Here is a 21,597-nt window from a genome sequence, read left to right as displayed (position 1 = left end):
CCAAACAATCTCATTCTCATCCTGTGAATAAAATCGCAGAATTAGCTCATTTGTATTATTTACACACATTTTATGTATTAGACCCTCAAGTTGTATTTTTAGAGATAATGCACAGAAATTGATTTTTAACCCTTTTTTTTAAACATACATTTATTTATGTATTAATTGTTGAGAAGTTACACACACTAAAAAATAGGGTCCTAGTTTACAGCCCAGTTGTGCGTTACTATAGAGACGCCTCTTGGTGAAGTGACAGTCCCCCGAGCGGAGAGCCAATGGTCGGCGGCGGTAAGGTGTCTGGTTACTCCCAGTCAGCCCACGCTCGCCGGGGCAAAGGGAGGAGTTAGCCCGCTCCCTCCGTCCGCACAAACGGTAACTTGGCTGCGCCTGGAAGGGAGCAAAAAACCTTGTTAGTGGTCACCAAAAACGAGAGATTTACGTATTTCGCGAAACATTTGGAAAACTCTCTCCCTGCAGGGATTTGCTGTTGTTTTGTTTGTTTTTAACCGGATGCGCCGAGGAAAGGTAAACCTGTTGCCCGCCCGTCGTATATTCCACCACAACTCCCCCAAGATGTTGCTTTGTGGACGGGATGGCGTCCGGTCCCGTTGGTCTGCGCACTCCTAGCCTGCTCGGAATACGAACAATTCAAGTTAATTTGTGATTGTACTCGTCCGGTAAGTTGCTATTTTTTTCCAAAGCACTTTTAATATCAGTTAACCCAAAAAGTTTGTCGCGTTGGGAGTTAGCGGATCTGTCGGCAGCCATTCTTACGGGAACATTAGGAATCAGAAACCCTTAAAATGCGGGTAACACTTAGAATGTTCTTCGTCTCTGGTATGATTTCGCATTTTTCGCCTTTATGGTGTATTAAACTGGCTGCTGTTCGCCCATGCTGGTGTATGACACAGATCATCTTGGCTTTGAACCCACCAGGCTTTCTAGTAGGATTTCAAGTTCATCGTCTATTGCTGCTATTTCGGTTAAACAGAAATGCAACATGCTCAAAAATGTCAATTCAAGTAAGTAAACAATTGCTGATGCCAAAGCCAAGCAGACTGAAGGTTTGGCACACAGACTGAAGGATTTATAAGAGGGCAGCTTGTACCCCCTCCCCCTTCATTACCATAGAAAAGTAGTAAAGTCACTTGGGGTCAAAGGTCACGAGGGTTTTGGCTTTGCAAGACCAAAGGATAAGGTGGGGAGATTCCATGGTTGCGCAATTTGAATGCTCTCATCTGATGTGCCCATGGTGGAGATGGTGTGTGCATCACTGGAAAAAAGGAGGAAAGAAGCCAGCGGACTGGTTTCAGCTGGTGTGTGTGTGTGTGTGTGTGTGTGTGTGTGTGTCTGTTGGGTGGAAAGGGGGGGTTTGGAGGGTGGTTTCGCTAAAACCATGCACTGCATGTCACGGTACTCATAGCAACCCTGTGATTAACAGGACTGGAGCGGATGAGGTCGGGACCAAAATGAGAAGTGAGGACCATTGGTCCAGTGTAGGCCGATAATGGGACAGTTGGGACCAGTTTAAACCCAGGTCTGGCCTCCAGCGTGGCTTAATGGTTACAGTGACCTTTCCAACCCAAAGGTCCTAGGGTCAGAGCCTTAACGGCCAACACTCTCTCCATCAACTACCATGTTCACTGCTAAGTCACTGTAAAGTCATCTGGGTTAAGATGTCAGATGTTTGCTTAAATTTGTGACTTGGTGTTTCTCTTTCACTAGGTGAGTCACACTTCTGACAATATAACTGGGAACATTCAGTCATATTCAATGCACAGTGACCAGATCTCCGTTAAACCGGGAGTCCGTCTGAAGGTCCCTCCACTATGGATCCACAGAACGCGATTTTAAAGTGTTTTTCTACGTTTGACCCTGAAACCTCTATTTTGTCATAGGTTCCTGTCCTATAGTGACTGACAGGTGCTTTCTCACATCACTTCATATCCTCTGTGATGTGATTGTATTAATTCTTATGGCTATGGTATGTGTTTCCAAAGTATCTGCCTTTACATTCTCATCAAGCTGCTTGGTAAGAATTTGATCGAGTCCTGCCTCGACCAGGATTCTGCTCTGTGTGTGTGTGTGTGTGTGTATGTTTTGAATTTGAAGTGTTTGCTTGCAGGCTGTATAAAATGATTCTGGGAATTGAGGTTCATCCAGAGTTTGTTGTCAAATGTTCCTGGCGTCAACGACTCCAGGAAGATTTTCACATCAATACTGGCAGAGGACATCTCCTCACCAGCATCTCGTCCAAATGTCTTTGCCAGCTGCAACCACAGCTCTAATGTTCAGAGGATATGAACAAATTCCTCATTGTATATTTGCGTTTTATTGTTGGATTGAATTTTTCGCGGTTGATTGTCGCATAGTCGCTCTGCTACTCAGGTTTTTGAGATGTGTTTTGGGAGAAGGTTGCAAACGCTTTCTGAATCCCCCTTTCTGTCACTGGCAGATGTACAGAACGAAGTGCTAAGAGACAGCAGCGGAAAACATAATTAGCTGTGGTACATTTTTGTTATGGGCTCCTCAGCTGAAGTGCTGGGTTTTCTTCTTCTTCTGGGGCTTGTTTTCAAATCTGTTTCATGCCTTGTAGCTGTGTCACAGACGGCGAGGGTGGGGAGGAAAGGAAAGGCTTCACCTAAGCGTAGAGGAAAGAGCGCTATCACGTTTCCGGAATTATTTTCTTAAAAATCCTTGTGACCGCAGTCCAGGACTTAGAAACAGTGAGCAGCCGCATCGGACTGAGCTTTGTTTATGTTCCTCTTTTGTAGCTGGAGTGTGGGAATACACAGAATACCTGGGAACAAACATCTCCACTGTTTGATAAAAGGGGGGGGGATGAGAAGGAGAGGTGCTGAAGGCTGATCTGCTCTCGCTGTTTTGGGCCGCTGCCTCCTAAGCTCCCCTCAATAATGAGCAGGACCACAATCCAATAGGAGAGGAGTTGGCCTACCCAGCAGCCTCGGCGGCGGATAAAAACATTCCACTGTAGGTCTCTGTTGAAATAACAAGGGGCGCAAAACAATCAGCCTTCACACTGCCCGCGCTCCCCATTCTCATGGGTAATGAGCGAGATGGGTAGTAACCCACTTCGCCTGACACTTCACGCCTCCCATTGACTGGAATGGTTAACCTGCATTCCTGCATAAACATGTAGGCCGGTGACATGCTTACTCATTAACACGCTCCAAAACTCCAGATTTACAGGGAGGATGTTGTTTCACATCCTTCAAGCTGAACCAGTTTAAGCAGAGTGAGAAAGAGCGCCTGTTGATGGATACGCCACGTGATGCTGAAGATAGATAGATAGATAGATAGATAGATAGATAGATAGATAGACTTTATTGATCCCAAACTAGGAAATGGTTCAAGGTTGTTGAAGTTGGATCTCCGTGCCAAAAGACAAAACAAACAAATTTAATTGGATTTAATAATACCAATACAACAAGAAAGCAATGAGAGCATCCCTCCGCCAATGCCGAGTACTCCAATTATGACTCCGTCTCCCAAACATGAAATTTAAAAAGTGTTATTGTCATACTGTCACCATCAGGGCGATTTTCTATCCACCAACTTTTCATTCAAAATCCTTCTATAGCTTCTTGCGATATCCTGCTTCGTTTTTTTAAATCTTCAATTTATTGTTTTGTTTTATGCTTCATAAGTTTGTGGCTGTTGTGTGGCTGGTGTAATATATTTAGACTGTCAAGTCTTTGAGGTCTGATAGTTTCAATGCAGAAAATGAGTTGGAAGAAAGTCACGGCCTTCTGCTTTGCTTATTTCATTTGATATGATATGATTATAATCAAATTTTGTAACAATAAAAGATGATTACTAAGGAGATCAAAGCAGCTTCCGAGTAGTTTTGTTGGGTTTTACTGACATGACATTTTATCTAATTTCCTGGCACGGAGCCGTCCTTAAAATGTTGAAAGACTTTGTAAGGTTGCACCTGTACTTGGTTAACGGCGCATATAATGTATAGAGAACAGAGGCAAACACACTTACAGTTGTGAGTTTCGCACCAGGTTTGTGCTTTTTTACACGTTGAAATCAGCAGCAGGAGTACAGTACTGTTTATCACTTTGCAGGCTGGCACATTCTTCAAGCTTAACAATGGCTGGATCAAATAAATGTCTCCTAACACACACACACCTGCGGCAGTGCTGAGGCTTTTTTGCCCAGTTAGATGTAATCCCACAGGGCAGCAGCTCAGGTTTTATGTGGAGATGAACATTGTCATTTGCCCCATTCAGGGTCATGTAAGGCTCTCTAATGGCACTTTAAGCCCACAAATCCTCATCTAATTTGGGGTGCCTAGAGTGATTGTCACATCAAAAACTTTGACAAATATTTTAATCTATTTCGTGCCACCATATTACACCAAATGAAACAAGTGAAGTATCCTCCTCAGCCATACTGTGTTGTGACATGCATAAGTCCCTGCAAGGTATAGTTGTTCTACTCTCTCCACGAGACAATATAAACTACCGGACGTGAGCTTGATCACGTTTCAGGTGATTTGACGTGTCATCAGGAAGTGGAAGCATGTGTTTGTACTTATGTGCACAGCAGCTCCTCCACTTATTAAGCCCTGCGTTGTCGCTGTCTGTTTTTGACACTTACAAGCCGGTGAATGATTCCCACGATGGAAGCAAGTAGAGTTGTGTGTTTGTGTGTTTGTGTTTGTGCGTTTCCATGTGCCTGTCATATGCCTGAGCTACCTCATCAGCTGCAGAGCATGATTAGATGCCTCAGATTGAGGAGTTTGTCCCGAGGGAATGACGGTGTAAGGAAAGCTGTTGATCAATGCACGCAAACGCCTGAGGATGCAATGACACAGCAGTGTGCGCTTTGTCCTGCTTTCATCTTGTGCAGTCAAACAACTCCACGTTAGGTTCTTGGAAGACGGAGATAAGTGCTAAAATTTTCAAGGGTATAGACTCTGAGAAAAACATTGTTTTGAAAGGATTATTAGTCGAACAGCCGACTGGATAACTGTGTCATGAGGGATTTGAATGGAATGTCGAAAAACAACTAGGAGGTAGCGTATGTAGAGCTGAGGTCTGACATGCTGTGTGCCTCACAGTTAATTGTTACCTGGCGTCATATACGTACTCCTGATTACATACTGAGTTCTGGACTGGTTTAAGCCTATTTCTATATTTCTGTACTGTGCTGGTAAATAATTCACCCTGCGGTCTCTTTGCTCTGCCTGCACAGGGAAGATGCATGTGTCTCTGGCTGAAGCGTTGGAGGTTCGAGGAGGTCCACTCCAGGAGGAAGAGGTCTGGGCAGTCCTCAGCCAGAGTGCAGACAGCCTCCAAGAACTCTTTCACAAAGGTATGAACATGTGGATTCAAATTTGCAAAGACGCCCCTTTGGAAGTGATGCACACAAAGCCCTGTACACAAACCCCTGTACACAAACCCCCCTGCAAACGGCTCTCATGTCTCACCAAACCAGTGCAGCTGGTTGCTTCGTCCTTAATTGTGTTATTGCGTTTCCAGTGGTGCATTTCCTTGGGAAGCTTGAAACTTTTTGACCCCCCTAAGTATCAGCCTCTGACTGGTTTCACTGCCGACGATCCCTGGCAGGCAGGAAGAATTCCTTTTTATCAGTGCGGCCTCTAAATATGCCTTTTTGATACCGAGTCGTCCGTTAGGAGCACAAACGCTCCTGTAAACCAGTAATCCAGTAATTCGATCAATTCAGACAAGACATTTAGACTCCCAAGGAATCTCAGAAAGCAAAGTTGAATATCTGGAGTATTTTAGACAATATGAGGCTACTTCATTATGTTCCTGGGACGTTTCTTTGATACTGACTGTATGTCTGCGTGCAGTCATGTTGCCATACTGAATAGATTGTGGTCTCTTGTGTGCATGGTTTTATACTGCTGAGTGAAGCTGAAATGCCAAAAGCAGATGTGGGAACCACCTATTATACTGTATAGTCACTGAGCTATGTAAAGAAATTTGTAACCAAGAACATGGACGGATTAATAACAACAACCATCTCAAATTGAAACGCTTGTATTCGTGCTACTGGTTCTTCGGCCGGCTGTCAGAGACGTGCGCTGTTTTTTTGGTTTTCGTGCGTCGCTTACGGTTTAGATTTCATAAAAAAAAGGTCTGAGTTGTGCGGAGGCAGCTGACGACTTGGCGTTTTCAGTGAATTCCATACGGCACATCATTGGCGCTCCTCAGATGTATTTTGGTTCCGTCTGGAGAGCCATAAAAGGCACTGTCAGAATGTCTTCCATATGTCAGGAGGGGGCCAGAATCCAGCTGATGCAGCCAACTCCTCCACCACTTCTCTGTCTCCAGGAGGCCAAGACGCCGCCGCCGCGAACGCATGCCACGTTCTGGCTCTGTTAGAAACACATTGTCAAACAGTTAGCTATCATCACGGCACTCCTGTTGGCATGTGTCAATAGTGGCCGTTTGCTCCTATGTGTGTCCCTCTGGTAATGGGTTCAAACCCCTTTTCCTGTGTTTTGTACCCGTTGTTGTTGTTTATCCAGGACAATGCAGCACAGCATGTCCACACACAGCCAGTTTAGCCTGCAAGGAAATGTTACACTTTGACCCACTTAGAGGTGACGATGATGATGGTGACGCAGGCCTGTATCTGTTTGCGTCATCCTGCTTCCTGTAGCGCTACGATTCACACTTATCAAACTTGATTGTTCAGTCTGACACACATTCCCATCGTGCACATCGTGGGAAAATGAGCTGGTAGCGCCGTGGGTGCTGCATAGTATGCAGCCGATGCAGAATCAAAGGAGCCTTCACATTCCCAGTTGGGAGGAGCAGCGACGATTGGTTTCTGCTCTTATTTACGTTGTATTGTGACTCTGTCTTTGTGATTTGCTCATCCAGAGGCAGATTCTTGCGTGAATTACACACAGTCACCCATTCTCCTTTTTTGAGTAAGATCTCCAAACGGTCACACGAGCTCTGAACAGGAAACATCTATTTACGTTGAGAATTCCAGCTTTGGAAAACAGATCTTCGGTGCCTCAAATCCCGTTCCTCTGTTCCCTTCTGTCTCTCTCCCAGTAAAGTATCAGCCAAAGAAAGGAATTTTGCAGCGCTGCTCAAACATTCCATTGTATATTTTTAAAACGCTCTCTAACCATAACGCTGACTGTGGCTTTGTATGAAAAGAGAATTACGCTGCGTAGCCATTCCTCGCCTCTTCCATGCCTCTTGAGCAGCTATTTTCTCGCAGGCTAAGAAAGCAGCATGTGTTTTTGTTTACTCCAATCATCTTGAATTTCCACAAATGCCAAAATCCGAGCGAGAAGCTTCCACTGCGGTCGGACGTCTTACAGATGCTGCATTCATGCTATAACTGCTCGGACAAAGTTTAATTCGATGCTGGTATGGAACTGTTCAACACTGTATACCCAACAACCCTTAACACTTTGTGTGTGTTTTTGTTTTGCGTGACAATAGCCAGGAATTTTTCTCTGTCCAAATGATGACAGACCAGCGTGTTAATCTCACCACCATGTGATATGTTTGCGTGTAAGAACGGTCACAGCGTTTCCAACCCCCCGGCAACGACAAAGCAATTGTCATGTCTGTAATTTGTCTGTGTTCATCCTTCCGCTTCCCTCTGCAGACCCCTCAGCCATGGGCTTCATCATCTCTCCCTGGTCCCTCCTCCTCATGCCCTCTGGAAACATCTCATTCACGAGCGAGTACGTGACCCAGCAGGACCTCAGAGCCTTCACCGCTCCAGAGGTTCTGGACGGGACCGCCATGGGTTCCATCTCCGACATAGAGAAGGTAGAAACCTCACACATACTGTCCCTCCATATGGGAAGGAGCTTTCTAAGTGTGTACGTCTCGTATCCACACCCGTCCTCACTGTTGCTGCTTAATCAGAACATTAATGAAGCCCTTTCCAATTCCACTTCCATTTCAATTTTCTTTGTATTTGCATGGTTTGTTTTTATGGAGGCATAGGAGAAGTTTGGCACTGTGGTGTCACATTTTATAGGCTGGGATGATGGTGCAGAAAGTGGCACTCATGTGCAGCGCCGGGAAGCAGTTGTCAGTGTTTTCACAGCTTCCAAGCGGTTTGTTTTTAGAATTTGTCAAATGAATAACAACTTCATTTTTAAAAAAGATCTGACAGCGTCCCACTCTCTCCGCCTGACGAGCTACACTGCAGCAGGATTTCACCGCCTGTTCACGCCCTCTCTGAAACTGGCTGACATCAAACCTACATTCACCACATGATAGAAAACAGATTAAGTCTCTATAGAATGTAAACTAAATGAGGGAATTTTGAACACTTTCCACAAGTAACAGCCTTTTTCTGATTACTTATTGAGTCGCGGGCGTGGAAACCAAATAGGCAGAGGACAGATGTGGCAGTTAGTCACACTCTCAACAACACACAGGGAAGTAGAGAAATTCTTCAGTGGAAATGATTCTACAAATCAGCTTTTTGTGTGAACTTGTTACATTAAAACATATCACCTTCTAGAAGTTCCTTTATTCGTGTATACATGTACAGAACCACACCCCCTCTGTTTGACTCTGCCCCTCTTATTAGAAGGGCTGAAAGCCTGCATGACTGGTTTCCTGTCTCTGGCACCGTCCCGAGACCTCAACACAGTTTTGTGCTGAGTCAGTTTTCCAACCCCGGTCCCGTCTCCTTCAGCTGAGTTATTTCAGTGCATAAAATCTAATCCGTCCCCCTCATTATCTACCACTGCAGGCGAATATACATCAGCTGTGAGGGCCACGGTTTCCCCCCTCTGACTCTTTGTCAACACAGCGGGGCCGTATCACTTCTCTCTCTCCTTGGGCGGCTTTGACTCGTTTTTTCTCGCATTCTCTGTAAACACGCATGTGCCTTTAAATCTGTGCCGAGCTCTGTTCCTAAAAGACCTTGAAGGCTGTGTTGCATTCTTTGGCAATCCCCGAATTATTCTTTCCTCTACCAAGCCCAACATTCAGGGGAAGTGATTTCTCTCCCAAGCAATGAGTGCAGAGTAGCAAGGAGAGGAAAATGGAAAAATGTTTTTGGATTTAGTCTCAGCGTCTCCCTCCCTCATTTTCCTTTCCATATTAGAATGAATTCTTCTTTTATTTTCTCTCTCTCTCTCTCTCTCTCTCTCTGTCTCTGTCCCTCTCTGTCTCTCTCTCTCTCTGTCTCTGTCTAATGAAACTGCATTCTTCCACCTTCTGTGTGTTCAGAAATGCTTCACTTTGTTGGTGTTCTATTGAAGTAACATCCCTATGTGTCTTTTCCACAGATGCACATGTACTCTCTGGGGATGACCCTGTTCTGGGGCGCAGACTACGAGATCCCTCAAAGCCAGGTACATTCTAAACACAGATGCAGGATCCAGGACTGCATTCCCATTTGAATGTAGACATTTACATAGGTCATTATCCGCTGGAAATCACAGTTACAGACATACTGACACACTTTCCTCAGTCTTTCTGTCCCTGGGAAGCCTCAGTTGTCTTTCTTTGTGATCTGCCTATCACTTTCTGAAAAGGATTAAATGGAGCTCAGATGTGTGTGTGCGTCAGAGAACATATCTGTACCGTATTCTGCTCAGAAAGGCTTGTGAGATACTTGTGTTGTCTCCATGTAAAGTGGCGTAGTCATGAGACAATGGCTACTCTCCAAAATCAGATGGTGGGTGGCGCCTTGGTGAGAGCTAGGGAAAGTAGGACCAAATGTACGCAGTGATAGCAATTGTTTTCGTTGATATGACGCATGGGAAGAAATGTGAAACTGCCAGGAGCGTGTTTTCTTAAATCCAAAATTCCACAAACCTGATCCTTCAATCGTGCCAGTGTACAGCCCGAAAGCCACACACACACACACTGAAATCACTCTTTGAAACGTGATCTGCATCTGTCCAACCTGGATGAGAGGATTTTGCTGATGCAGTGTGTAAACACACACAAGAATCTGATGCCAGCGAGCTGCCTGGCATGCAATGGCGTCTGAATATCAGCAAGCCGGTCAGGTGTGAAAGCAGCATGCAGCGTGGCGGCGGCTCATTTGGGAGAGAGCAACGCCCTCAGGTTAGAAACGCCATGACTGGGCAAGTTTGCCATCCGCTCAGCTTCACTGGGGGTTCAAGCGCGATTAGCTCCCACTGGTCGTTTCCTGGCTCTCACCCGTGAAGGAGTCACTGCAGTGGCGTTCACAGCAGCTGCACCATTTGTGATTATCATAGTTGTTGTTCCTGCTGCTTATGATGTAAGTTGCTTGTGTAGAAGTAAGCTGGTGTGTGCTTTTCCATGGTATTCACGTGGCACAAATGGAAAGAGAATTCAGGAGGGAAAACTATAACAATGCCACGTCTAAGAGTGATTAGGTTGAGCACCATCTAGTTAAGATATGTGGAGGTTCAAACATGATTTCAGATTGTGGAATTATTGCTTGTTCAGTCACCTTCTCACTCTTTTAACATTAATGTCTTTTGCAGCCTATGAAGTTGGGCGAACACCTCAACAGCCTGCTTCTCAACATGTGCGACGATGTCACGTTGACGCGTATGTCGGTGCGCACCGTGCTGGACGTCTGCAGCAAACACATCCGGAACTCCAGCTGTGACCCGCCCTTCACCTACATCAGAAAACTGGTCCGTTTGGTGCTGGGCAGCCTTTCCCAGGTACATGTGTATGTGAATGGATGAAAAGCCTGTCGAATAGAATTTAAAAATAGAACCTATGAAGAGAACCTAATGACGCTGCCACGGGTTGTCGATCAATGCGACACAAGACATATTTTTAGCTGATGCTTATGATAAAGCTCGTCTTTTGAGTTTCTTTGTGGTAACATAACCTGCTCCAAGCTGTCTGGGGCACAATGAGGAGCAGATAATTGCAGGTTAAAAGTCTATCATCTGTAGAATAAAAGTACAATAGCTTGGATTAGCTGGACACAGAACGCTGCTGAAGGCTGATGGAAAGTTTGATGGATGACGCTGACTTCAGTTTTGTCTCCAATCCCCTCAATGTTTTTCTCTTTCTCTCTCTCCCATCTCCACTCGCTCCCTTCCTCCCTCTCTCTGCCTGTTCCCAGCTGGACGGTCTGCTGACCGATAGAGAGTCTCTCCCAGAGCGTAGTAAAGAGATTCGGGAGAGACTGAGGGGCAAAGGCCTCCCCACAGGTAAGCCAAGTTGCACCGACACACACATGCAAGAGCAACCGGATCCCGAGTGTACACGTCGCTGAAGTAGCCGTCGTTTACTTATGTTCGTTGTTTGCGTCCTGAAGTATGGCGATGAGCGAGTCACACTTTGTTCTTCCTGATGACATTTTGAAATACCGCCTCTGCCGGCATGTACATAAGGAAGTGGCCTGTCGGTAAATGTGAGCTGTTGCTGTTCAGCAGGTTCCAGAACATCAGTCACATCCTCTCTTAACCTGCATCAATCACAGCAAATCTGTCGCTCTCAGAAAGCTGCAGGATGGTTGTCGAAGCCACTCATGTGATTACTTCACACTTCACACAAGCTACTATTAATTAAGAGTCTCCCTTTCTGCCAGCATAAAATGGTGAGGAACATTACATAAAAAAAACAACAATCTCTGGACAGTTTGAATTTCAAAACGGATAATCGAAAGTGCAAGCGGCACCACACTGCAACGTAGAAACAGATTTAATTTAGGAAAATATGACCAAATCTTCCCAGTGGTTTCTGAGAGAAGTCCAACTTTTTTTTTTTCCGGGCTTACGGAGAGGAGAGCGGAGCGCAAACATGGCTGTCGTCCTCATTATGTAAGCATGGCATGGCATTGATTACAGATGCATATTTTGTAGTCACCAGTGAAGCGGCTGCTCTGCTGTTTGTATCAGCGCTTTGTTCCCCTGGTTGAGCACCAGCCAGCCCTAGGGAAAGGACATGCAGAGTATAACTCAGTTCCTAAGCGTCTTTCCTCCCGAGGAAACGACTCCCCTTTCTGCCTCAGGCTGACTCCAGCTCCATGTTTTCCTCACTCCCTTATTGACAGTAAACGCCATTACCACTTTAAACCTAAAGCTTTATGGCTTATGTATATATAGATTGCAGCATATTTTGCTCAGTCTAGTCCTCGTGTGCCTCCCTGAGTTCCTGGAAGACGCCGGGCGCTCCGTCTTTGATGTGTTCCCCAGTTTCAGAGCGAGCATGTGCTTCGTACATTAAACCACATGCAGAGTTTTTTACAGGCCTTCATTTCTCCTCGTGCGCTCCTCTCCTTTTTTTTCCTCCCGTGTGTGTGTGTGTGTGTGTGTGTGTGTGTGTGTCGCGCGTTCTGAAACATGCCGTCACTGGCAGCACACGCAGCCCTGCCAGGAAGCGCTCTCCAAATATCATTAGTCAGTTTTCAATGGAAATGTACTCAACATAAACTGTTCATTTTTTCACACACGGTGCTTTGTTCTTTGATTTTGGGAGGAAATGTTGCCACTGAAAAATGTAAACAATCTAACTGGAATGTTAAGGTGCATCACTATTCTGAATTGCTAATTTTTTACCTGAAATTTAGTTCGGTTACAGTTTAATGGCCAACCTTCTCTTAGTTTCCCCCCTGCAGCTATATTACACTGATTTTGTAGAAGTTCTAGTAATGCTCTCATTTCCTGTGAAGAAATCGTATGATTTCGTATAAGTACGACAGGGGAGGCAGTGGCTCAGTGGGTAGAGCTTCCACTTGGGAACCGGAGGGTTGCCTGTTCGAGCCCCTGCCGAGGCGCCCCTGAGCAAGGCACCGAACCCTCAATTGCTCCCCCCTCTGCGAAGGGTGGTAATGTAATGTAAGTCGCTTTGGATAAAAGCGTCTGCCAAATGATCGTAATGTAATGTAAGTAAGTGCTTCATTGAAAGAATATTGAAGGTAGAAGAATCTTGTTGTTCAAGATCAGACTTTTCAGTAATGTAAAGTAAAGTATAATGTCTGGGTGTTTCTTGTCATTTTAATGCAGTTGCCATATTTGTTATTGTGATTGATTCTGCACGTATTTATGGACAGGCCTGCTGGCTGTGGTCTGTTTGAAGCCAGGGAAACGGGCACACACGTGTCTATGAAATGTGAGCGATGCTGTTAGAATTGCCGTGTCTAATAGCCGTGTCATCCTGTAGCTGTTCACAGAGCTGAGTGACAGTCCAGTGAGGCACTTTAGGCATTGCACAAAATCCCATGTAAATCCCTCTTAAGATCATCCTTTCATCATAAATTTGCCTTCTTTCTCAGCGGAGCAGAGTGCTAAAAATATGATCCGCTGGGGCCGCTTTCATTTGAAGTACAACAGCTGTATTGCAGCTGATCCGTCTGTCTGTCAGTCTGTCTGTAAGAGGGCATGCGAAGAAACCCAGTCAATCTGGTTTATTTTCTTCCTGCTGAAATGGTTTTTAATGTGTGATTTAATTAACTGTTTGATTTAATAACTATCTTTGTCTCTGTTGTCTTCTTAGGGAGAAGTGCCGCCCCCAGGGTTTTGGAGCGTTACCGAGCCCGAACACAGGAGCAGACGTCTCTTAACCGCGGCTTGAGCCGATCCATGGGCTCTTTGCCGATCCAAGATCTCTTGAAGGGGGATGACGCCGCAGCACTACAGTATTCTGATTACCAACACAGCTCTGAATCCAACGCAGAACTCTACCACAACCCCCTCACACTCAAACACCAGCACTCTTATCCCTATTTGCATCCCCTTCACCCCCAGCAAAGGGGCCGACCAGTGGAGCTGGACCGGAGATCTTTACCCTTCCATAGTGCGGACCTAGGCCCAAGTCAGCCCAGGAAGTCTTGGGCTTCCTCCGTGGACTTAGCTTGTATTGACCCAGACGCTCTTCGCTTTGGGGCCTTGGAGGATGCGCGGAGGGGCAGCACAGCCCTGAGCACCCACTCTGTAGGCAGGCACAAATCACCCTTGCGAGTGTCCAGGGACAGAGATTCTCGCTTCGCCGAGTTTGGCGGACTGAAGAGCAGGAAGCCTCATCACCGCTCGGCTCAGTCTATAGGCTCGGTCATCACTAATGCCTACGACAGGATTAAGCAGAGACAGAGGAAGCTCCAGGTGCTGAGACAAGCGATGGACGGTGAGTATGCTGCCAAAGTATGGATTGTTGTATTCGACCCACCTCCAGTTTTGATTTCAGTCCTCAGTCACTGAAATCATCAATCAAAGTCATCCATCAATAATGTGACAGTGACATACACAGAATGTTTAGCTTAGCATTTTTTTAACACTGCCTGTGGATCAGACACATACCAACAATAGCAGGCGGTACGAGTACAAATTGTAACGTCACTCGTCTGTGGTTGACTTTGCAAAATGATCTGGCCAATTTTGTAGCAACCAGCATACACAACAAGTGACTGGTCAAAAGGGTTTGAGCAGCCTGACTCCTGGGAGCCATCAGCTGGGCTGCACTGGGAGGTGAAGACGTGGGAGATATGAGGATGTCGCCAGCAAACAGACACCCTAGTTACAGGTTGTGTGTCCATGTGTAACTACCGTGTGGAATGGTAGCCGGGCGGCTGGATTGAAGGAAGTATCATTGGTGGTGGTGGCTGGGCACCAGCGTATAGACAGAATGTATGAGTCAGTGGTGTCCAGGTTTCCAAAGCTTCCAAGATGATTCTAATTACAGGCCAGCTTAATTCTAGCCTGCTGCTAACTGTCACACATATTATATAGTCAAGACCCTCTCTGGCTGGATCCCCTATAAGCATACACACACACACACACACACACACACACACACACACACACACACACACACACACACACACACACACACACACACACACACACACACACACACACACACACACACACACATACATGCAACATGCATACAGCCAAGCTACTGTTTCGCAGTCTCAAAAGAACACCCATTGTGTAATCACATGCTTCACAAGAGCACACACACGCACACACACATGCCACAGTTGTTTAACACTTCAGCAGTCATCCCCAAGAGCTTTAAGTTTCCTCCGGGAGCTTATTGAGTTCTCAGTAAAGTCTCCATAGGCAGAAATATTTTGTGCAATGAGTCACATGTGGCTTATTTCTTTGCGTCTGCTGGCCATCTGAGGACGGCAGCGGCGGAGCGCGAGGGATGAACGGTTTCGCATAATGAGCCACTGTCTTCTTCCTCTTCATCCTTTCCCTCCTCCTCCTCCTCCACTGTCTCTCTCTCTCCCTGTCTCTCTCTCTCTCTGTCCACACTCTGCGGCTCCTCCTCACAGCAGCCTCCCCCCACGCTCCCCTGGCAGCTATTTTTAATGCCGACCGACTGCATTCTTTTCCTCGACTGTGGCTTTTTATCCTTCGCTCCCTTTGGCTGCCTTTGCCTCCCTCCTGTTTCCCCTTTTACCGATTTTAATCTGGGACGCTTGGTCTCGGTGTGAAACAACAATCCAAAGTCTGTCCTCCAGAAAATCAGGAAATGGAAATTAGAATGGCTGGTGGCCCCTGTTTGTTGTCCTTTTGTGTCAGTAGTGAAATTCTGCATGATATCCGAGGCCACGCCGACCCAAAACAACGTTCCCGCTGAAATTGCGAGGTGGTATGATGGCTAGCCAAAATATTTTAGTCTTCCGCCCCGGAGTCGTACTTTTCTACAGTACGGACGGGCCGGTAATTGAGCGCAGACCATTTGCAGGGCGTCGTGGATGTGTTACTTGGCAGAGGACTTCTTTTCTTTTTCTCTCTCTCTTTTCACTTTTTTCTGTTCTTTCCTGCAGGAAAATGATGGTGCAGCAGTGAGCGGTCAGTGCGCTCAGGTTTCATCCCTTTACACCATGCATAAAGTCATGCTGTGTGTGTGTGTGTGTGTGTGTGTGTGTGTGTGTGTGTGTGTGTGTGTGTGTGTGTGTGTGTGTGTGTGTGTGTGTGTGTGTGTGTGTGTGTGTGTGTGTGTGTGTGTGTGTGTGTGTGTGTGTGTGTGTGTGTGTGTGATGTTTAGGAATTACTCATCTGTTGTACAAGCATAACTAAAAATGTGTGTGTGTGTGTGCATGGGCATGTTTCTACCAGGTCCCCTCTGTCTCACCCTACACCTCCCCAATCCTCAATTCTGGTGCCACGGTGCTTCAGTGAGTAGCAGTTTCCCTAGCTGGCCTTGAGGCTGTAATTGGAGTCCTGCGTGGCGGATGAGAGAATTCCAAACATTATTGGACTTTTCCGGCACTTTGCAGCCGGTCACGTGCCTCTGGGCCGGGGCGGGGCCAACACGGGCGACAGTGACCGCAAAATTGCCATAATTATATTACAGTTTAGTTTGTTTGTGAAGATTTTGCAGTGGTTTTATAAAAGGCTTTTGGGCGACGATAAGTTTGGTTATATTTAAAAAGTAATCTCCTTGTTTTTCCTCTGAGGCAGTAAAGTGAGTTGTAGTACATCGATTGCTATTCTGGCATAGCACGATTCAAAGAAACTCTCTCTCTTTCTTCCTGGGACCTCCAGTCTTTAAATAACCCCAGGCCTGAGTTTGTGTCCCCTCTCAGCTTGAGCACCCTTAAGGCCATGGTGCAAAGAAAGCTTTTAAGAGGGAGAGGGGAGCGGACATGGGAACGTAGGAGGACAGAAGAGCACAAAGATGGATGCAGCATTCATTGTTTTGTGAAAAGGATCCTGTGTTTTTCCAGCTGTTCCTCCTCCCAGTGTCGGGGTTAGACTGGGAGCGATCCTCTGCGCTGCTGCTCATGAGGTGTCAGTAGGTGTATATATTAAATCATTACTAAAACATGTGTAGACAAGGACTGAAACCCTCTGTTGTTTACTTTCTCCTGTTGGGAACGTTTGAGTCTCTGTGCGTATCATTCTAAAGACTTATGGTCTATATTTTTATCCCCTTCCATTTTTATAACGTTAAATGTCATTCATGTTTAATAATTAACGTTTGGATCTCTTGTGAAATCCTCACGCCATGGCCAAGATCTCAGTCTCTCCAGTTGAGTTTGCATCCCTTTTCCTTCGTTGCTTAAAGAAGGTGTTGACATCGTGTGAAATGCTTTTTTGGGAAGGTTCAGAATGCCATCATTCCTCCCTCTGTGGTTTCACCAGCAACCGCATCACACACCCATGGCTAGACCAGGACCTTATTTTTGCACACAGTTCCTCACTGCTAGGGTTTCTTTTTTCCACAGCAGCTCCATTCCTGTTGTTTATTGGTCTAGCCATGAATAATGGATTTTAATCCAGCCTCTCAAGTGTGTAACATAAAGCTCAGGTATTAATCAGACACGCCTTTTTACTTTTTATCACGATTACCATCAGAGGGAGTGAATGAGAAAACGCTGCACTATCACTGAGAGAGATTGAGGTATCGGTTTGGCTAAGATCTGATGAAGAAAGGTCTCTGAGACGAAATGCATTGGAAACATCTACAAAATCACAACATTATACGCCAAACACATCTCATCTCACTCAAAATCACTCTTTTAAGTCCTTAAAGGTGAGGTGAGGTGAGTTCAGCGCTTTGTTCTGTAAGATGAGCTGAGAAACGAGCAGCAGGCTTACGGGGGATTTGTTCACACAGTTGGGATGTTTTAGGTTTGGGTTATAGGTTCAGCCAAACCTGTGAGCTTCAGATCGTACTTTTTGCACTATCCATGAAAGCAGTTGTTGTTGTGCTGTCCAGTGTGTGTGTGTTTGTTATTAACTTTCAGCATTATGACTCTGATCTGTCACTCAAGAAAAGAGCTCTGCCTTCAAAGTGATTACTTGGCACATTAAAACAGTTCCATTGTATTTATTGTCCCCCCCAATTTTCTTAATTAGCACCTTTGCTGAATGATAAGGGTGCTGAGGCGTTCTCCTGACACAAATAGCCTTGACGGTCTCTTGTGCTGTGGATGTAAGTCCTTGTGTCACCCTGAAGCTCCCCGGGCGTGGGGGCGTGTCGCTGCTCCCTCAGAAAGTCAGGGGATTATGTATCTGTGCACGTACTTCATATACGTATGTAACCGTGTATGTATGTATGTTTTTGCACTTGCATGGGAGAGTGTGTGTGCTCTGCAGAGTGTGTGTATGTCATACCAAGCCAGCTAACACACAGGGGAGCAGAAGAGGCTCGTCCACGTAGCTTGACCACAGATGGCAAATGACTCACTATCCATCAAAAAGGGGAAAGTATTTTGGGTGACGGCTCCCTCTTACTTAAGTTGTTTACAAAGGGGAGACAGGATAGCAGTCAGGAGCTCATTGTGCAGTGGAACAAGATGACGATGACTGGTGGAATGCTACTCATGCCAACTATGTAGCTGATACTCGGGAGCAGGACTTTCAAGTTCTGTGCTCAAGGAAGAGAGACTTGCTAAACTGGGTAAATAATATCATTAAATCCTTGAGCGTATTGTTTATGTTGGTCCCTGCCACTGTGTTTCTCTACATTATTGAGGTTAGGAGCATTGTTCAAAGGGAAAGCAAATAGTTGGCTAGAGTTACCCTGCACTTACTCACTCAGGGCCCTGACAAAAGCGTCAAAAACCTCTGACAAAAAGCTCCCCAACTTGACGGGCAGCATGCCGACTGACAGACAGAAGGTGCTTTCAGTGCGGTTACGTTTGCGTTCCATCAACTTTGTTTACCGGCAGCATGACTAACGCCTTCTTTGTATGTCTTCACATTTGGGTTTCCCATCCATGCAGGGATTTGAGAGATTCCTCTTAAAGGTCCTTTTACACTTTGGTTGTCTTGTGTGCATGGTACCTCTTCACTCTTCATATTTCAGTACATGTATATATTTTTAAACAGTCTGATGGTCTTTCTCTTCCCTCAGATCCAGTCCACACGCATCAGAGGTACCACAGTGACTATAGTTCATCCAGCGAGAGCCCCTCGGTTGCCTCCTCGGATCCAGATTACAGACAAGGCAAGTACTGAGTCTGATGAATCAGCACATTCAAGTAACGATGATGATCATTCCCACTCCTTCGAATTTACCAGCGAAACTAACAAAGCTTTCCGGAGGGGCGGGTGCTGATTCATAGGCTATTATTAGTCCAGCTCCTGTGGCAAGTGAGGAATTTTCCACTAAAGGAAGTCCACTTTTGCCTATTCTTGTGTGTGTTACCATGGCATACACACGTGGCGTAGCTGGTACTTCATTTTACTTCCTGATGCTTAATTAGGATCATCAGGATCTTGAGTTGACCTCCCTTCTGTTTGACATTTTTGAAAGGCAGGTGTAGCTGATAACGTTATTGATTCAGTTGCGAATAAGGACCAAAGTTTAAAACCTAAACGTGGCTTCTCAGAGAAAACCATGGACGCTTTTAAAAAACAATCAGCCAAACTCCCTATTTCCCTCACATGTGTCCCCTCACATGTGTCGCCCACACCCAATGTGTCGCCCAAGTGTTTTGGCAGATTCAACCTCCTCTCTGGACTGTGTGGGTTATTACTGACTAAGCATCGCCCATAGCTCCCCGACTCTCCTGATTCATTAGCTGCATTCATCACACCGGATACATACACACACACACACACGCGCGCACACTCACCTTGTTATGACCTCGGTAAACTCCCCACACAGCCCCGCCTAACATGGACTTGAAGAACAGTCGAATCATCCGGCAGTGACAACACCTGTGTGGGCGTGCAGGTCCCAAGGATTAGTTTTGTTATTACACAAACGTCACAGAAGTAGCAATGGGGGTTAGGGTAGAAATAGCGGGTGTTTGTTGACAATAATGCACATTAAGGGGCCGTGCTAATAAATGACCAAGGGCCAACATGTTGATTCAAGCTGACCTGCCACCCTCACTCCATTAACCAGCTGTGAAGAGTTGAAATATCCTGTACACATCGGCCAGAAAGCAATTATGGATATTTCGAGTGGGATATAAATTATTTACATGTGTCTCTCTGTTGTGTAGCCTTTGTTGTGGACATTAAGAGCTTGTGTGTTGCCACTGTGATCTCAATTATGACTCTTTCTCATCTCGTCATAAATCTTTTGACATGTCCATGCAGGCACTTGTGCTTTGTGTTGGCGTCTCTTATCTGGAGGGGTTTTGCTCGATTGTGTACGTGTGAGTACATGTGTGTGCATTCCCTCCACTGAGCCTCTGAGGAGCATGGTTAACATTTCACATGTGTCTTCCAGCAAGGAAACCCGGCGAGGTGAGGAGGTTTAGCTCCCAGGCGGCCCTTTCCTCCGAGCATGACGCCCTGTCACTGACGAGCCACAACACACACAGGCACAGGTGACACACTCACACACACATATACCTCAATTTACCTCCAGTCCCCGGTCTGCATGTCTGCACAGGCGCCTGAGGCTCATCCTACTTCAAACCTCATAATGTCTCCCTATTGATCCCCCTCTACTGCTTACTGTCGTTATATTTTATTATATATACTTTATTACTTTACCCTGTTTACTGACTCAGAATGTATAAACACTGTTGAAACAGTCTGGGCTCAAATGAGTTGCTTTGTGTACTTCAGTATTTTAAGGGTGTGTGTGTGTGTGTGTGTGTGTGTGTCTGTGTGTGGAATCTGCTCCAGTTATGTTTCAGTTTCTTCAGCCAATGCAACAACTCGAACAGATGTTTGTTGTAAGGGGGAGTTTATCATCTGTTTGAGTTTGTATGGGAAATGATTCTGCGCTAATTTCCCCACCTGCATGGAAGTGTGTGTGTGTTTAGGTGCGTTCTTGTGGCTGTTTCTTTAATGTATGCACATGTTGCGTGTCCTCCTGAGGTGCTGGTGTGTGTGGGCTGCACAGCCTGACCTCTCTGCCAATGAGACGATCCTGCTGGTGTGGAACAGCAGGTTCAGCTCCATGCCTCCCCAGTGAGGTCATCCAAAATGACAGCCAAACTCAGCAATCTCTGTCTTTCTAATCTCATACTAATCACACACCAGACCAGAACTCCCTGCTGTTGCTTTACTTTCAACAGAACCATGTTTTCATTCTTATTCCACCTATTGTGACGGCAGCGTAAAGATGTTTCCCACATGACCTTAAATGAATATCCGTCATCCATTATTTTGCGTCTTTTGTGTGTTTTATGGCGCACATTCCCCGTCTTGCTGCTCCTTTTCAACTAATTTCTTTATGGTGTGAACAAAGAAAATAAAGCCTGTGAAGAGAACTGACACATCTGAATAGAGGAGTCATGAGTGTGACGGATGTCTGCCCTGCGCTCTTTTCCACTCTAGGCAGTATGAGGGGGCGGCTGACGAAAGTCTGGTCGGAGCCGAGCTGCTCCTCCAGAAGCAAGAGGAGGAGGTGCAGCGGCTCCAGGCCCACTTGGCCAGCAGGCTGTCCAGGGCCAACATCTACTCCTCTGATGACCCCCTGCTGCCGTCACGCACGTCCATGCTGGACCTGCACGACCCCTACTTCACCTCCTCTCTGCCACAACGCAAACCCAAGGTTCCAGCACAAGCTTTGATCAGTTTTTGTTTTTAAGATATTTGATTTCTCTAACCACAACTTTTCTATATTTACACCTGCCTATACTTCAATACTAGAACTTCCATGGACCTGAGTTTGTAAAGATGGCTGTTGAGCCTTGTGTTGCCTTGACCGTTCCCTCTTCAATAATGGTGAGGACGTACACATGCACGTCAGATTCCTATGAGCTTGACTAACC

At 45.9% G+C, this 21,597-nt stretch overlaps 1 protein-coding gene across 3 annotated transcripts in view; it reads left to right on the top strand.

Annotated features, from left to right (window-relative positions):
- The first annotated feature begins 246 nt into the window (after positions 1-246).
- ptpn13 (protein tyrosine phosphatase non-receptor type 13) overlaps positions 247-21,597 on the top strand; it is a 34,905-nt gene continuing 13,554 nt past the window's right edge. For all 3 annotated transcript variants that reach the window (XM_076158413.1, XM_076158412.1, XM_076158411.1), the window contains exons 1-11: positions 247-677; positions 5,227-5,346; positions 7,636-7,802; positions 9,284-9,349; positions 10,478-10,663; positions 11,077-11,164; positions 13,452-14,078; positions 18,771-18,863; positions 20,100-20,199; positions 21,161-21,377; positions 21,476-21,550. In XM_076158413.1, coding sequence (XP_076014528.1) covers positions 5,232-5,346; positions 7,636-7,802; positions 9,284-9,349; positions 10,478-10,663; positions 11,077-11,164; positions 13,452-14,078; positions 18,771-18,863; positions 20,100-20,199; positions 21,161-21,377; positions 21,476-21,550 — 1,734 coding nt within the window. In that variant the 5' untranslated portion in view covers positions 247-677; positions 5,227-5,231. The remainder of the gene's footprint in view (positions 678-5,226; positions 5,347-7,635; positions 7,803-9,283; positions 9,350-10,477; positions 10,664-11,076; positions 11,165-13,451; positions 14,079-18,770; positions 18,864-20,099; positions 20,200-21,160; positions 21,378-21,475; positions 21,551-21,597) is intronic.

Source organism: Genypterus blacodes, unplaced genomic scaffold (assembly GCF_046128005.1).
Source record: "Genypterus blacodes isolate CSIRO-AG114 ecotype Tasmania unplaced genomic scaffold, CSIRO-AGI_Gbla_v1 ptg000077l_1, whole genome shotgun sequence".
In the NCBI taxonomy this organism is placed as follows: domain Eukaryota; kingdom Metazoa; phylum Chordata; class Actinopteri; order Ophidiiformes; family Ophidiidae; genus Genypterus; species Genypterus blacodes.
This window is presented reverse-complemented; position numbering and strand designations above follow the sequence as displayed.